At 37.4% G+C, this 18,011-nt stretch overlaps 1 protein-coding gene across 6 annotated transcripts in view; it reads left to right on the top strand.

The window, feature by feature from the left end:
* The window catches only part of ATG2B (autophagy related 2B), an 82,971-nt gene that overhangs the window by 41,816 nt on the left and 23,144 nt on the right, over positions 1-18,011 (top strand). For 4 of the 6 annotated variants that reach the window (XM_086893812.1, XM_086893809.1, XM_086893811.1 and 1 more), the window contains 6 exons: positions 592-661; positions 1,608-1,690; positions 2,154-2,275; positions 2,457-2,611; positions 3,653-3,802; positions 4,598-9,026. In XM_086893812.1, the coding sequence (XP_086749938.1) occupies positions 592-661; positions 1,608-1,690; positions 2,154-2,275; positions 2,457-2,611; positions 3,653-3,802; positions 4,598-4,828 (811 nt within the window). In that variant the 3' untranslated portion in view covers positions 4,829-9,026. Of the gene's footprint in view, positions 1-591; positions 662-1,607; positions 1,691-2,153; positions 2,276-2,456; positions 2,612-3,652; positions 3,803-4,597; positions 9,027-10,336; positions 10,484-18,011 lie in introns of those variants that run through there. The other 2 variants (XR_015288264.1, XR_015288263.1) reach the window with 2 other exon arrangements.

Genomic DNA, 18,011 nt, shown 5'->3' with positions numbered 1-18,011 from the left:
GAGGTATGAAATAAAAATATCAAAAGACAAACTCTAATGTAGCCCTGACTGGGAAGTGACTATGAAAATTGTAGTTTGTTATGCAGAAGTTCTTTCATGTGTATTCAGATCATAAGTGCCTCAAACAATAGATGTGTGCTGTGGTAAGCAGTGCAGAGTTAAATTGTAATAGCATGGCTGGGGTTCTATTTCACCACATACATTACCAGCAGAATTTTTTATCAAGTTCCACTTGCAGGACTAAATTTTGCCCACAAAACCATTTTGTGGGTGTTTGCATGGTTTTTTTTTAACAGAAAGGTACTCATTTGCAGGATTAGTAGCACATTTGAAGGACTTTTAAATTTGTTACAAAAGCTAACTTGAAATAGATATGAATAAACCAAGAAAAGCTGAATTTGCCACTGTATTTTGTACATTTATTCTGAAGTACTAACTTAGTACTAATACTTAGTAACCTAAGTATTTATGGTTTACAGAGAAGAGTATGACATATTCCAGGAGAAAGGGAAGGCATGAGTTTCTTTTCAGAAGGATAATTTTATTTCCTGTTCATGTTTCTCACTATAATATTTTCTTTGCATGTCCCAGAGAATTTCGTTTTACATCAGAAGTTCCAATACGGCTTGATTACCATGGCAAACATGTATCAATGGATCAGGTTTGTGTATAATGCTGATGCTATAGAAAAAAAATTTGATGTTTGTTTTGTTTTCCCCTCCCTGCTCCCCATGAATGGGGGTATATTTTTATGCTCCGTACTCATAAATAATGTAATCATGACAAATATAAAACACTTTTTTTTCCCCTTAGTTTTAGTTAAGCTTCACCTTGTTTCACTTTTAACTGGAAAACAAGGGGGTGGATCCCCCACATATGATTAACCCAGGATGGAACTTGAATGTGACATTTATGAGCTCAGTGATTGGTTTGCAATCAGTGTATAGCTGCAGTGCCCCTCGAAGTATGATACCACTGTCTGATGCCAGAATCGTGCATTTTCTTTTTCTTCATTAATGCCAGAACAAAATGTTATTTGTTCTTGTTTCCTTTCCTTTCATTCTAGTAAAATATGGGCCTCAGTGGCAATGGCAGAATCTACTACAGATGAAAAGAATGCTCATGGTTCTTGTTAAAACAGGCATTCTTTATCACACTGAGTTTAGAAGCTGACATCAAAAAATCCTATTTGCACAACAAGATTTGTACTTTGTCATGGCAAATCAGTAAGAAAATACGGAAAGCAGTAACTTCTTGAATTTGCTTGGCTATCAGAAATTGAAACATGAAGTATGGTAGCTTTGGAATGGTTGAAAAAAAGCACTGAAGCCAAAGCTATGTTTACATAATTTATTTTGGCTTATTATGTCTGAAGAAGGCCTTTTGTGTCCAGGTGTTTTTCTTTGAGTAGGAGGTTAAGCCAAGTTTCGTTTTTTGCAAGTTTGCATGTAACACGATTTATAGCACTGTAACAAGTCACGTCTGGGAGACTGGGGGAGAATGTTTAGACAGAATACTTGTAAGTAAGAGTTGAAATGATGATGTTATTTCTCTCAGGTTATATAGGTTGAGTAAATGTATGTGATAAAGAAATATTTCACTTACAGGGAACATTAGCTGGGATTCTTATTGGGCTTGCTCAGCTGAACTGCTCAGAATTAAAGCTGAAGAGGCTTTGTTACAGACACGGGTAAGTTTCTCAAAATGTAGATCAGCACAGCTATTGCAAGTTGGACATGTATGTGGGGAATACCAACATTGCAAATGCAAAGCAAATTTTCTCCTAAGATGCCCTTCTAAAATCCAAAATACTTTTTGACTTTTCTTGATTCTAGGTTTTTTTTCAAATGTATGTAATTTAAGAACTTCTAACTCAGAATAGAATTTAATATATATGCTATTCTTGATGATAAACTCCTCATTTTAATTTCATGTTCACTTTCTATGGGACTGGATGTGATTATACAGTTTTGAGTTTGTTTTATGAAGCATATATATTTGAAATACACAGCTTGGCCAACTGCAATAAAAGACGACATTTGAAGAAGCTTTCCTTTTGTTTAAATGACATCCTTTGCTTTGGTGAATAATGAATGCATTTATCTTACTAGGAATTGTTTGTTTAAAAAAATTAATAATTGTATTTACTTTAGTTTATTAGGTGTGGATAAATTGTTCTCCTATGCTATCAGTGAATGGCTTAATGATATAAAGAAAAACCAGCTACCAGGAATTTTGGGAGGAGTAGGGCCTATGCATTCACTTGTGCAGTTAGGTAAGTTAATTCTTCTATTCAGCTACATGTGAATGTGTTTATTTCTTTAAAAACCAAACAACACCTCTCCCCACTCAAAAAACCAACACAAACCATGTTGACTCTTGTTTTCACTTCCTTCCAAGGCATCCTGCATATCTATGAGATCTGTCTGACTCTGGTGTTGTGTCTTCATTTTCAGTGCAAGGTCTGAAGGACCTGGTGTGGTTGCCAATAGAGCAGTACCGCAAGGATGGTCGTATTGTCAGAGGCTTTCAAAGAGGAGCAGCTTCTTTTGGCACTTCCACTGCAATGGCAGCACTGGAGCTAACAAACAGAATGGTTCAGACTATACAGGTAGAGTGTATGACTCCTGAAGTTAGATGTAAAATGAGAGGTGTGGTTAGTAAGTGCTCTGTATTAAGCTAATATCTTAATGGTATAGATTGAAGGTTGGGAGCATCTATTAAAAAAGAAAAGGCAGCTGTATAAATAGGAGAGCAGAGACTGGGCAAAGTTTGCAGCAGTCTGTGAGGTGAGAACTATGGCATCAAATACAGTGGTTAGAAAACTGTGTTAAAATACTGCTGAACACCCAAGCTGCTGCTTGTTTCTTAATGTCTTTAATGTATTACAGTGTACAATTTAGTACAAAAATGTTCAGCTTCACTAAAATCACCGATGCTGAGAAAGATGAGTCCTTTGTGCATGTGTGTTATCCAGTAGTAGATTCTTATCTATTTTTAAAAACATCAGTTTATCTGTGCTCATTAAAAAAAAAACAAACCAAGCCCACAAAAACAGCAACAACAGCAAAAAAACCACAAAACCCCAAACCAATACTATTTCTGTAGGTCTACACAAAGTCTATAAAGCTTCCTGGATTTTACCTTAAGGTAATCTTCGGTTAAAGTGTTAATGAATTCATTTCTTAATGTAAAATATACAAAAATACAATGAAAACACACTTTTTACCACCTGATCTTGCAAAAATAGTATCTGTGCCTAAGCTTGAACATATATAGTCAGAAAACCAATGCTGTTAATCACAAGAGGGATTACATGTGTGCTTTTGTGTTTGTAAGAAATACCATTGATCAAATGTTCAGTTTCTGTTTTGAGCATTTTATGCAGTTTAGGGAATGCTTTTGAAGAGACAACAATTAGGAGGGGAGAAAACCCCCACCCAAACCTTAAACATTCATTCTTTAATTATGGAATTAATGTATAATTAGAGCTGCACATTCCGGAAGTTCTTGCAGAAAACTGTAATTTGATGCAAATAAATATTATTTGTGGAATAAGAATTCTTTTATTTCAATGACATCACCCTATTAGTAGTTTAAATTTGTGATCAGGTGCTATAACACGTGTTTTGCATTTGCTCCTGATGTGCAGGCAGCTGCAGAAACTGCTTATGACATGGTATCACCAGGACCTACCTTCATTGAAGCAAAGAAGATCAAACGGTTGCATCGCCATCGCTTGGCTCCGCAGCCGGTTGACCTGCGGGAGGGTGTGGCCAAAGCGTACAGCGTTGTGAAAGAGGTGAGTGCAGAAGCAGTTGTTGGCAACCAAAGTTAAAAATTATTTCCTAAAACGGTGAATAAAATAACGGATGTTAATTTAGGCTGAGCAAATGGAGAAGGAGATTTCAGCTTTGAACAAGACTATTGTCATCAATTATCTTAAACCAACAGAAATTTTGAATTGAAAAAGCAGGAAAAAAGCTAAGGTATCATGCAGATGAGTATGAATAGGACTTAAGTGCTCTGTGGTTGCAATGATTTACAATTATTGTGAGCCACATGAACTTGATTTCCTGTGCTGGGCCATCCATTCTTCCCTTTCTGCTCAATCCCCTTTGCAGTTACTGTTACTTCTGAGGGCGGTAAAGTTTAAACATAATGCGAGATTTAAAAGAAGTGAAACCTTTTTCTACTATGACAGTGTACTACAAATGAGAATTATGACCTGTTTTTATTATATTTTGTATTACACTTTGTTAGTTGCACCTTATGTAGTGTCTATGAAGTAAGGTGTCAGCTGAGTTTCCAGTGAATTTTGTAATTTTTTCAACAGTTCACAGTACCCCAAGGTTTCTTTCCTTATGCACAAGATGTGCCACCAGAAGTTGCATGAAATATTTATATCTCTAATAGGAGACTGTTGTTTTAAATCTCATTAGAAGAACTAAATCATATTTATATCAGTATTGTTTTACTACAGTTATAATACAATTCACCAAGAAGAAAAATGCCGAGCAGTGTAAAATTTCCCTTAAAACTGGGAGAGGTTGCCTTTTCTTTTTCAGTGTAAGTGATTTGCTTTATTTTCTTAAAGGGGATTACGGACACAGCCCAAACCATCTATGAGACTGCTGCTCGTGAGCATGAGAACAGAGGAGTCACTGGAGCAGTAGGAGGAGTCCTCCGCCAAATCCCTCCAACTGTGGTGAAACCTTTCATTGTTGCAACAGAGGCGACCTCAAATGTTCTGGGTGGAATGAGAAACCAGATCAGGCCAGATGTGCGTCAAGAAGAGTCTCAGAAGTGGCGCCTTGGGGAGGACTGAGATTGTAAATCTGGCTCAGCAGGCAGGTAGCAAGGCTGGAAATGCAGAAGGATGTCCTGTTGGCAGCTTTAGATGGAGCTCACTTTGTTTTGTCACGCTCATCTCAGGATCAAATGAGGTTTTCCAACTGTTACTAGCAAAACATCCAACCAAAAATATTTATGAAGTGAAAAGCAAATTGGTACGTGCTTATACTGTGTGTTACCAATACATTTGGTAGATAGTGCCAAACATAGTGAAGCATGCGCTGCCAACTCAGAGACATGCTTGCTCTGTTCCATTTACCATATTTTTCTTGGTAGATTTGACATCTGAAGCAGTAGCCTGTGTGGTGAAGCCAAGTGGACTTTAAAGAGGTTTTCTGAGCATAAGTCAAAGAACTATCTTCAATAAAGGGCTCTGCAGATGCTCTTCACTGACTAAAGGATAAAACCTTTCATTGTGGATATGAGACATGAGGCTGTCTAATATGGAAGCAGATAAGGTAACACTGTTTAGTGGTCATAAGCATCGCTTTTAGCGTGGCACTTACAGCAAGGACAAGCTTGATAGCCATTCAGAGTTTAGATTCAGTGTCAATACACCTATGAACAGAATTTGTTCCTAAATATTAAATACCTACTTTTGTGGGTTTTTGAAGAACCTGAATGTTGCAGAAATGTTCTGTTGTGTTGCACTTTAAAGGATATGGCCTGTATATTGTGCTTTTTTTATAGTGTGAATAAAATGTAATGTGCATTATCCTTTATGTGGTTTAGAAGCTTACACAAATTATTGAAAAGAGCATCATTTGATGATGATCCTACAGAAAAGTGTCTTAAATTTATTTAAACTCATATGTAAAGACTTTTTTTGTCTACTGTTATACTAATTGCAATGCTAAAAGTACCTACACTTCAGGAAAACAATTAATTATAATTGTCACCAACAGTTCTTTGTAAGAATGAAAAATCATAAGTAAAAACAAATTATTTCATAATTTCGTAGTTAAAATACTTTATTTTAGTAATCTGCTTTTATTTAAAGTTCATATTGTTGCAAAGTTGCTGCTCTCACAAGGTTTTCTTAATTTAGATTGTGTGTCATCAGTTCTTTGACAGTGAGTATTTGGGGTCCTTTAACTGAAACTGGGAATGGGTGAGAGGTTTTTAAATAAGCAAAACTTGAAAAATAGAAGTTGGTACTGACATTATTTACCATTTAGTAGGTGACATGCGTCTCCACAGAGCTTTATTAAGCACCTGACATTGCACCATTTTGGGGCAGTTAAAAGTCTTGGCAATAGATGTGCAATAATGAACTTTTTTTTTGTATTAGCAAAAACTGGAGAATAAAAAGTAAAGATTCTTTTGAATAGCAAAATACTAATTTTGAATTTCAGTAGATTAAACTTTAAATGACTAGCCAATATGTATGTTTGTCATAGTTCTGTGCTAGTCATAAGTGGAAATCCTGCCCATATGCCATCTGGAAAATCCCCACTGAAAGGGGGACATCAGATGCTGTTGATCAGACTTCAGTCTCAAAGGGTGATGAGGAAATATTTTCACTCTCTTTGTTTAATTAACCTGACTCTAGCAGAAACTTTGCTGATGGGCCTTAAGGGACAAGCAGGAGTGTATGAAGGAAAAAAAGTGCTGCTTGTTCATGCTGGTACTATACTAGCTATTTCTGAACACCAAAGAATCTGGCTGGACAGTAAATGATTTGAAAATGTCCCCTCCGTTGGGAAGACTTTTGCAGTCTGCTTTACTATTTTTCATAAAACAAAGCTCCAGGTAAAAACAAACTCTTGCATAGGGTGACAGGTGATATAGTAAAGTTTTGTTTCAATTCACTGGAATCATTGAAGTTGTGGTACACTTTGAAGACCTGCTTATTTCAGCTAATTGACTTGCAAGCATGAGGAGATTTTTGAGAGGAAAAAATACCTGCATATTTAATAACATGAAACGTAAAAAATACTTGCTGTAGTGCATACTTCTGCTCAGTAATTAGAGAGCTCTGCTTTAGTGAGAGCTCAAAGCACGAGCATTTTGCACAGGAATGAATTCTATGTTTGCAATGTGGCACCTCCTGAATGCCTTCTCAAGAAGTGGTGGTGAATCAATGCAAGTAAGTAGCAATGCACCTTTTTCATTGGCAATTACTATACTAGTAATTAGCTAGTACTAGTAACTAGCTAATCCAGTTCATCCCTTTAATTAAGAGTACACTTCAGTAGCATAAATCTACATATTTGCCTTTCAGACACTGCTGAGAAAAAGTGGTGACATTTCAGTGTTCTTTCTCAATTCTGTCAAGGTCTGATTGTAGTGCAAGGCAGTTAGAATATATTTTTATATGAGGGCATGATATCAAGGTAAAACATTTTTGTAGCTGTCTCTCATTGTCAGCAATATAGATTGTACAGATTTATTAAACTTCACTTTTCACTATGTAAACCCTCTCATTTACTGCTTGCACTTTATTGAGCCTTTTCAGTGAAATTGACTAAATTTTTTTCAACATTTTATTTTGGAAATGGTTTTTTAATTTTTGGGTGTACATTCTGCATTGTTGCAATATTAAAAATGTTTAAAATACTAAAAAATCACAGAACTTATCAAACGAGTCAACATTAAGACTAGTTTGCAGAACATGTCTTGTAGGGCTTGGCTTGTGTTTTAATTCAAAAAGTATCATGTATGAAAAGGGATTCATCAAATGCTCTGCTCAGTACTGTAAGAGTTTTCAAGCACTTAAAAAATACACAAAATGAAATTTGACTCTGGACATATTTCTTGATATGGAAGCTTATGGATGACATTACTGTGTTTTCTGTTAGCACAAGGAGATTGGCAAAAATATTATTGTACTTGAATTTTCTACTGAAATCAGTTGCTATTGATATGGGCAGTTTTCATATTTGTAGAGGCTGTAAACTGGCCTAGACAATGTTTTAATTCTCTCCAAATTCTCTAGCACTACTACTGCTATTCCTGTTACTTAGCCCAGCACCATCCTAATAGACAGAACTGTCATCCTGGGTTTTCTTAAATATCCAGGTATTTCAAATAATACATTGATGAGTGTCTCAGAAGTACCTGAAAAAAAGACAGCCATCTTTTGTAAAACAAGCCATTCTTGCTAAGAATTTTAGCAGTGACTGAGAGCAGCAAGTCATCACATCGATGGCAGCTTCTATTTTCTTTTCACTATGTCTTCTTAATCCTGCAGGTTTTTAGCCATGCAGTGTACCCTATGTGAACTTGCCTAATGATCAGCATTGCCAGTTACACACTGGATAATCCCCCATGAGTTCATCTGTGCTTAAGGGATGTGTCTACTTCTGTTTGCTCACTAAGTGGTTGATTGTGAACATCCATTGCTTGCTTTCATTTTCTGTTCCTTAATTGAGTTGTGAAGAAAGGCTTCTTAATATACCAAAAAGCTATTAAATGGTTATGAACAAGACATTTACCAAACATGAAACATACACCTGCAAATGTGATTCTGATTTTCCTTCAAATATTAAAATGTATGCATTTTGTAAAACAGTGAAATTCAAGAATTTCTTTAAAGTAGATGAATACTTCTAAATCTTTTAAGTACCCTAAATGCCTCTGCAACAATATAAGTCAGAAAACGTGTGGGTATGTGTCAGTTTGGATCCTAGTGTGCACAGTTCTTCAGTCTCCAGGCCTCATGATTTAAGCTTCTGACAACTGTTTTAAGTTGCTCTACATGCTGAATCTTGTTTACAATTAAACATTAGATACTTACAAATCAAATACATAAATACAAATCATGCATTTGTACTGGATTTCTTAACTGTAAGGTAGCTCAGACAGAAACATGCAATTTGTGTATATGTTTGTGTATATTTTTTACATTTTTGCACTTACGGTAGTTTTGTGGTATTGTTTGTATATAGTTCGCTAGCATAAAGAATATAATCTCATGAAATAGAAACCACTGTTGAAAGGAATTGACTATTTCAACTTGAGTTATTTTGCTTAAAGTTCTTGTCCCCTCAGTATGTCCTTGACAATTATTTTTAACCATAATTTGTATGGCACCAAAAGTATATATTTTAGCGTATTAAAATGCTGAAAGGCCTGAGTGCAAATAGGTTGTCTGTGAAATACATTTAATGGAAAAATCCCTCCACAAATTTGTAACAATGCAAAAATAAATACCTTAATTTGTTCCTTGAGTTGGTTTTCTCTACCTGTGAATAGAACTGACACAGAAAACAGTCTCCTAAAGTACCTGAATTAACTGTTACAGCTAAGAGTTGTACCTCAAAAAAAAATTTCACTAACTCAAAAAGAGAAAGTTTTAAAATTACATGGAGATCAAAAGGTAGGAAATTAATCAAGCTGGTTGTTACAACCTGAAATGACTTCTGTTGTGCATCAAAGAAGCTCTTACCTGAATGATCAGATTTTGTGTCCCACATAGGCCTGTTGTTGCATTTAGTTATTAAGAATGTATTTTTTATCTCTGCATTTAGTGGAGGCTTTTAAAGCTTCATCAGCTTCCAAACGCTGTGAAGAATGCAAATTAATTAATTCCCTTCTGGATTCTTCTCTCATGCCCACTTCATGCATGTTTAGTTACAAGCATCTGAAAAGAGATCTTAGAATTGTGAGTACTGGGCAATATTGAATGCTGGTGCCAGTGCCAGATCCCTGAATAATGTGACAGGTGGAAACAATTTTCTGCTGTGTTTTGTAATGGTGTTATAATGTGTGGGGATGAGGGGTGGTCACTGTGTAAGGCTGGATAACTATTCTGGCAAACAGTGACCCTTCATTTAAGACAGGAGCTGACTCTCACCCTCTGTAGCTTCTTTTCCCCCAACCCCTTGTTTTAAATAAGATCTCATTGTGGATTAAAGGAAAGTATCCAAGTTCTTTATCTCTTTGCAATACTAGGGTATACCAGGGATAATCCTGATGTCTCCAGCTTAGCCCCCAGACAAGCAGAGGAGATTAATGACACTCCAACTACCTGAGAATTTAGAAGTCATACCAATCCAGAGCAAGATAAACTGGTATCCTTGATCTCTGTTCCTAATTGAGAATGATCCAGGCTCAAGTGTTCAGTTTTTTTTTCCCATTAGTGAATTTTATTAGTGGCATTTGAAGTGTGATATTAAATAGTGGGGTATTTTCTGCCAATTCATATTTCTAGGAAATAGTATCTTAAAACATCTCTATTACCAGAGATTATAAAAAGTAATAAAGTTGACTTTTTATGACAGATACTGAGGTTTCAGAGCTGTCTCATCCTGAAATAGTTATTAGATGAAAGCAGAACTTAGTGAAGGGCAACAATGGAGTATTCATGGCCCCACAGGCTAGGAAGCATTTCAGGCTTCTTAGGTGTTTGTCATGAGGATTTGTGAGATATATATAGTGTAGTTCTGATTTCAGGCTTTTATTTGTGTATCTAATTACTTGCTCTTTTGTTGATTTCTTTCTTTATTAAGAGCACAAGTGTTAAATTTGGTTCTTGCAGGTTGAAGATTGAGAAGGAAGCCTCTAAGGAGGAAAAGAGATGTGAAACTGTTAGAGCAGGAGGCAGGTTACTTCAGTTTTGGAGATACACCACGTAACTCAGTAAGATGGAGTTTGGTCCACTGTAGCTCATGAGAACAAAGATAAAGTAAGTAGGAGCTGTTTCAATTAGAAACCTTTAACTTGCACCTTTAGACTTGAACACTTAGTTGTTTGGTACTGAAGATTTGTTGGTGGCCCCAACAACTCCATGAGTCTCCCAGGATGACTTACTTTCCCTTCTTCTCCCTGATGAGTCTGAGGATGTTTGACAGCTCTGCACCATCAGCACAGCACTGGTAGTCCTTGGCCAAATGTCAGGTGCAGGCAGGGTGAGCTGAACCACAAAAGATGAAATGGCACAAGGTGTGCTCTGAGAGTGCTGATAAGACCACAGGATGGGTATATGCTTTGTTGTGTTGAGTACTGTACAGATCTGGATGCATTGCAGCTGATGGAAAGATACAGAGACCTGGCAGTGATCAATAGAGGCGTGTACATAACATTTGGTACTGTGGATGGAAGAGTGATAGAAAAGCAGATTATGCCATGAGAGGATAGCAAAAGTAGTGCTCAGCTTTATAATCAGGTTATTTATATTGACACAAGATTTTAAGTTAAAATTCCCGGTATCATTTATCTCTTTAGTAATATTTAACAGATCTGAAACATTTCCTGGAATTACTCAATAAAATAATATGCTTCACATTCATTATGGCCTGCCTCTGTGGACACAGTGCCAAACTGTCTTTTAGAGCCCTAAAAGTATTTATATTAGACATGAGGCTTTCATTGTTGTTCAAGTTCCATTTTCTCTTGGCCTTTCAATTACTTTGTTGTAATAGTGTTTGCTCCATTTCTTTTTTTCCATGTCCTTTCTGTCACTGAGTGCTTCTTTTCCTCAGAATTGCTGGCAGGCCACATGCAACAAATGTAAATGAGGGGGACCAATTATACCAATTCCATTAGAGGAAAGCCCCCTTACTTGATAGGTGAATTCTGTTTACACCAACCAAAAGTATTGTCCCAGGTCATGGCTTTTTGTTTTTGTAATTTATTGGCAAAAAGGCCCTTTTTTTCTTTTTCCAACCAGAGGTGATGGCCCTCCAGGTAAATTTGTTAATACAATGGAGTTTGCTAATTCATTCAGAAAGAAAAATTACCTCTGAGTTTGAGAAAATCCATTGATGTGGGATTGTAAACTGGGGTCTGTTTCTTCACAATATCTCACAGGCTGTGCAGCAATGACAGGATGCAATTACAAGGGAGCATGTCCCACTACATTAACCATTAATGCCTCTACATTGCTGCCCTAAGCCTCTCGTATAATTTAATGTGAAGATCCACACTGACATTAAGAGAGAAGGTTTTCAGATGCAATTTTCATCATAACCATCTTGCCTTGTTGTCCTCGACCTGAATTTTTACTGATGCTGCTTCCTATTAAGCATGAAGCCCAAAGAATAGTTTTAATAGATATTTGTGAAGATGCAGAAAAAGCAAATAAGGTTAATGAATAAAATTGAGCAGTGTTATTTCTGTCACCCCTGAGGTTTGCTGGTAAGTGCTCTTGTGTCTGAATTTCTTGATCAATCTGGCTACTTAAGGGGCAATCACATGAATTTAAGCTTGCCATGCAGACAGGATGAAGAGACAATAGATTTTTCAGAGTAACATTGAATATCTGCAAAATATTTGGGGTTTGTTTGGTTTTCTCTCACTACACATTTTAGGGTTAGCAATAAAAACGGGTTCACTGGAGTTCTCTTTGTGTTGCTGAGTAACAGCTTTGGTGCTTTTGCAAAACTCCAAAAAACTCTGCAGCCAAGTTGATGTAGAGAAAGGACAGTGAGGTGAGTTCACCTGCCTGAACCGAGCCTGCTAGCTAAGGAGGAAGCTGAATGTCAGCATCCAGCCATCCTGAGGAAGGACAGAGGTGTTTGTTTCCAAGGCACAGTGTCCTTTTTAGTTGGTAGGATAACAGAGCTTTTCTGAGCTTCCCCTGTGTTTTAGTGAGCCAGACCTGAGTGCTTTGCAGTGGGTCCTGGGGCAGGGCTATCAGGTGCAGGGGGTGACAAGGACACAGCTTTCTCCTTCCTCTCTGTAATGTACTGATACCACCCCCTTTCTTTTTCCAAGGAGTTTCTGTTTCAGCCAATTTGTGGTATGTGTCAGGAAAAGTCTAAACTGTCAGAGAATGCTAAGCAAAACCAGCTTCTCAGTACACTTTGTTTTTACTGTAAAATCCAAATCGGTTTTGTCCTATTGTTGTTTAAAAATATATATATAATCTGTCTTGATCTTGCGTTGCACAAATAAATAAATGTGGTGATGCTGGGACTCTTGATTTCACACAGGTACACATGGAGGCAAGTGTCAGCCTGCTCTTACCTTCTCCTGTGTTCTCAGCTGCTGAAACCCATAGCAAAACTGAAAAACTGAAACTGTGTCCTTGCCTATTTTTAGCAAGGCTAAAGTGAGAACTTGAGGAGAACTGAAAGAGAAGACTCCTTCAAATTCTTTACTGTTTGAAAATTGAAGGACCTGCTTAGAGTAAGGCAAAGGACTGGGAGCTTTTTGACAGAGTTTGGTTAGTCTCCAGGGTAACTTCCACATGACTGAGTCTGCTTTGCTGAAAGCTGTTTCCTTCTTCACATCGCTTTTCTGTTTAAAACCAAGTCCACTGTGTTATGTTCCAAGCAGCAAGAATTTACATTCCTCTGACATATAAAAACCCTGAATTTGTCTACAGAGTATTTCCATAAACAACAGCTCTCTCTATGGTAAAAAAGAAAAAAAAAAATTGAAATGTATTTTCAGACTAGTTATTGTTTACATAAAAATTGGTGAATAATGCTGTATTTTATAAATCAAACTTTATACCATATATCATATCTATTGTGGAACAGAAACTACTTGTGTAGAGGACAACACATGAGCTCTAGTCACTCGGGACACAAAGTGCTATATAGTTACCACTGAGATCTGTGGTTGATGCTAAGGTCAATTTTAGGTGTATTATATGTACCTCTAGCTGGATAAATTTACATCCTTATATGGATTACAATTGTGGTTATGATAATAATATTCCAGAAAGTCAGGATATGTGTGAAAGAGCAAAAGACATTGCCTTTTATGCAATGAAAAAGGAAATGTTTTATAAGGCTTATCAAATTTCCTCAAATTTTCTCATTTTCAGAGGGGAAGTTTTTAGTTGTTTGTAATGAAATGCTGAGGTTATGACTTCAGAAGAAACTGATCATAGTGACAGAAAATACTAACAAGGAAGTGACTGCTTTAATAAGAAAATTAAGTGTCTTAATCATTCACAGAGACCAGGGAAAGTCACAGCAAATTAAGTAGTGCCATCTCCCAAGGCATTCACAACTAAGTGATGTGTCTTAATATAACCAAAGCTGCATTAATTACTGACAATACATTAGCTCCTCTTTCAACAGAGAAAATGACTAAAGGTTTATTTAGAAAATATGTATATATCTACATGGCTGCTCAAAGAACAATGATAATTGCTTTGAATTGCAATGTTAAAAATAGTTATATGCGTTGTTTAGAATGAAGAGACTCTGAAAACTGCATTAAGAATATCTGAGAACTGAAAATTCTACTACAGTCAAATAACTTGAATCATGATGGTGCAGTGGCACATTAACTTTGGGAGATGTTGCTCTGTCCTATAATGGAACACACCATCATGGTGCAGTTTAGTGGCCTGACTCCCGCTCATGTGGTGTGATGCTGTTAAAAAGCTTGTGTGCATTTGGACAGTTCAGGACATGGTTTCTCTTAGTAAATTCATTTTCCATCAGAGGAACTCAGTCAAAGGGGGAAGATGGTGAAAATGGGAAATATGAGGAAATATGGGAATACATTTCTTCTGCTCACCGGCTTTTGGTCTAGTTTTGGCACCTTGTTTTGTGGCCTTGATGTCGGAATTGATTCCTGCACTGAAGTTCCTACCCTGGAAAGACAACATTACAGCAGCTTAGTGCTTTCTCTGGATACTTTTCAGTTACTAATTTGAAAAGATGTTAGTTCACTTTTACCCAGCAACTGAGGAGATGGGGGGTTATTTTACAAATGTGGTGTTTTGTTGTGATGCTGTTCTACTAGAAAAAAAAACGTTATTGTGCACATCTATAACTGGCAAAAACACATTAATAAGATACATAGAAATATGTTGAATTGATGATAGAACAGTTATTTCCAGAAAAATACCATCTCTAAGAAAGAGGCAGGAGCCATTATTTTACTTGAGAAGAACAAGTTATTTCTATGTAATTCCTGTGACATTGTACTGTAGGGTTTTTATGCATTACAGAGAGGCTTAAGCTGTCCTTCACCCCTCTTTCCAGCAGCTACTCCATCCACATCCTGTTTTGGCTCCTAAGCTGTGCCTGGATACCTGGTTTTGTGCTTACATGGTGCATTGGAACTGGAACTGGATAATGGGTTTTAATCTGGATCACTTTTCTGATTCAGTTCATCCCTCTGTCCTGCCTCAGCTAAAGAAACAAGAGCAAATGAGTGGAGAAAGTCAATCTGGGGCATGATAAACCAACAGAGTCCTTGAAAAAAATATGAGAAACTGTGGCCTCAACAAAGATCAGTTACTTTTATGTCTTAATTTGCTCTCTGGAAGAAATTAGAGAGAGTTTACCAACTTGTAAGCAGACTGCCTATGAGCACTGTTGTTATCTGTCATAGCGGGATATGACTTATTTCTGCTTTTGGTAATACAGTCTGACATTTGTTTATCAAACTCATTCTCTCTGTTAACCAAAGCACAATTAAAAAAAATATCTTTTCCTCCTTTTCTTCTCTTTTTATGAAATGTAAAGCTCTCATTACCTCGCTGTTTTCTGATTGTGAGATTTACTAGTCAACACTGATATGCATGTGTTTATTTGTATTAAAGTATGTGAATTGGCCTTGACAAAAATTTTACATGATATGATCTCTTTTCTTTGTATTTCTTTTGCTACATTAATTTAGTAGAAAAAGCATTGATATTTAGCATCTTGCAACAATGCTTTTTATTCTGCCTGCATCTTCGTTTGTGCTGGGATAAATAATACTCTGCTATCTTGGTTAGATTACACTAATGCAGTTTTTATGCTGATTGTGACAGTAGTCTAATTGGTCTAAATGTCAGATTCTGCCAATAGTTCAGGGTATAGTGAGGACTGGTATACTGGTAAATACTCAATAACATTAAAATAAGTAACTTGCTTTGCCTTCACCACAGGTAACTTAGAAAGTGCATTTTATGTGCTATTATTGTTTTTACATGGTTAAACCCCCAAACGTTTAAGTGTCCACAAAGCCTGACTGTGAGTAATCTTGTCTAATGTTTAGATTTAGCAAAACAGTTAAACAGAAGTCAATCGAAGTTAGCAATACATGTAAGCATGTAAGTGGTTTTCATAATAAAGGAAAAAATGTCCTTAAGTGTTTGCTTGAAAACAGATTTCAATTTCTATACAAATAACTGAAATTTACAGCAGTGTGTGGAGTGTGACACATTGAGGGTCATGAACTGTTTGAAGCAATGGATGATTCATCTTCTCAGATACCTGATTTAATAGTGGCACTTTCGGATCTTCACCAAAATTCAGCTTAACATGATTTTCTAGAGTGTGTTTTTAAATCACTTCAGATTTTCACTAACAGCATGGTAAAGTGTTAGAGAATAACTTGGTTTCAGTGACTGTAGCTGGAATTAAAAACTTGAATTACAATTCTTGTGGAAAAGCAGTAATTCATTTCTACCAGGAGAGGCTGCTCAGCAACTGCTCCTTGGCTGCAAAACAAGCTCAAGAAAAAAAAGCCTAGCTGGGCTCCAGATCTGTGTATGTCAGATGTTCACGTATGCCTCCCAAATTTCCAGAGGAAAGGTTCCTTCCTTCTGTGTGTGTACATATTCTCATCAGGCCTCGTATGATATTCTGAAACTTCAGCCACAGGATAGAGTCTTCCTCTCAAGAATAGCAATGGTTCTGATTTAGGTCTTCATGCCTCTATGCCTCAGCTTTCATTAATTTAAATAATAATAAAGCTCAATGACTAAATAATCTTTTGAAGTATTATTATTATTATAATAAAATAGTATTTTTAAAAACTCCTTTTCCTACCATTATGGTTCTTCCTATTACACTGAGTGATTTACATCACTTTATTTTGGCAGACAAGAGGAAGTGAGAATTCAAAGCATTGCACTACTTCCAAAAAAATCCCATGCTGTCTTTGCTTCACATTGCCCAACCAGAGTTGACCTTACTCTTGAAACACTGAAGGAAAAGTTGCCTTAGACATCCACAAAAGTGGTCTTTGAAATGTTGTCAGACTTCATGGTTTTCTTAGATTTGTTCACAAAGTCTGCTCTGATATTTTTGGTTGTGCTCCAAAGCAATCTGAGCCTCCTCATCTGCCAGCCTGAGCCAGCCAAGCTCCCTGCATGGCCACTTGCCCTTCAAAGCTGTTGATCTTGACTGTAGCCAGCTCCTGGCAAGGCAGGCACATTTCCTCAGCATCCAGGAGCAGATGCCCTCATATATGGGTGGAGTTATGCATCATCTCTGTCCAAGGACTTCCTTAGTAAAGGATTTCTTGCTGTGCTCTTCAAGAAAGAATACATGTGTAATTCTTGCACAATTGTCTTGGATGTTCTTGTCTTTGGTGTATGGCCCTGGACAGGCACAGTGACTCCCTGTGATGTGTCTGATCAGTTGGAGTAAGACACCCACCTCCTGGAGGTGAATGCAGACTGGGAAAGCTGTGCCTCTGCAGGCCTGGGTGTCTGCTCTCTAATCAAGGATGGGGCAAATGGAAGAGAGAGATGGTGAGCTTTTGTGGGAGAGCTAGGCAGGAGGGGATGTAGGTCAGTGGTGACTTTTGGGACCTGCTGAACACAGCCTGTCACCTGGTGACCTGTGTTTTCCCTTGTGGTGCAGGGGTCTCTCCCTGTGGAGAGGGCAGCAACTCTCTCCACATTGTCCTCCTACCCTACTGCAGCTGTACCCAACACAAGCCACTCCTCAGTCACACTTGCCTCTGCTACATTCTTGGAGGACTCTCAGGTCAGTGGACCTGTCCTGGGGCCATAGGTTCACACTGAGTGTCAGTGACAGGAGCCTGTGGGGAGTGTCTGTGCCCAGACTGGAATAGGGGACAGGAGGGATCCCTCTGTGAGCAGACTGGTCCAGAGGCAGTGGTGACAGCCAGCTTTGAGGATTACCCTCTTGCCAAAGCTGTAGACAGGATTTGTGACTGAGCAGGGATTTGGTTCCTGCTTGACAGAGTCAGAGGTGCTAAAGCATTAGAAAAAAGGGTAGTTGTAACACCCCAAAGCTCTGTGTATGTGCAGGTTTAGTGGCTGCTCTTTGTCCGCACACAACAGGAATGAATTTGACTGGCTGAAGTGTTAAACTTATGAACACGCTCTTGAGAGGAGATGATTTTGATTTACATTGTCAAAGCAAATAAGGTAGAGGAGTCTTGCACGTCCACACATCATGAGTTATAAATGAGACAGTTCTGTTAATTCATTCATTGTCTTTAATGAATGCAAGCTAGAACACAGTACTGAAAAGAATTCTCTTTCTGTCACCAGGGATCTG

This window comes from Cyanistes caeruleus, chromosome 6 (genome assembly GCF_971803275.1).
Source record: "Cyanistes caeruleus chromosome 6, bCyaCae1.hap1.1, whole genome shotgun sequence".
In the NCBI taxonomy this organism is placed as follows: domain Eukaryota; kingdom Metazoa; phylum Chordata; class Aves; order Passeriformes; family Paridae; genus Cyanistes; species Cyanistes caeruleus.
This window is presented reverse-complemented; position numbering and strand designations above follow the sequence as displayed.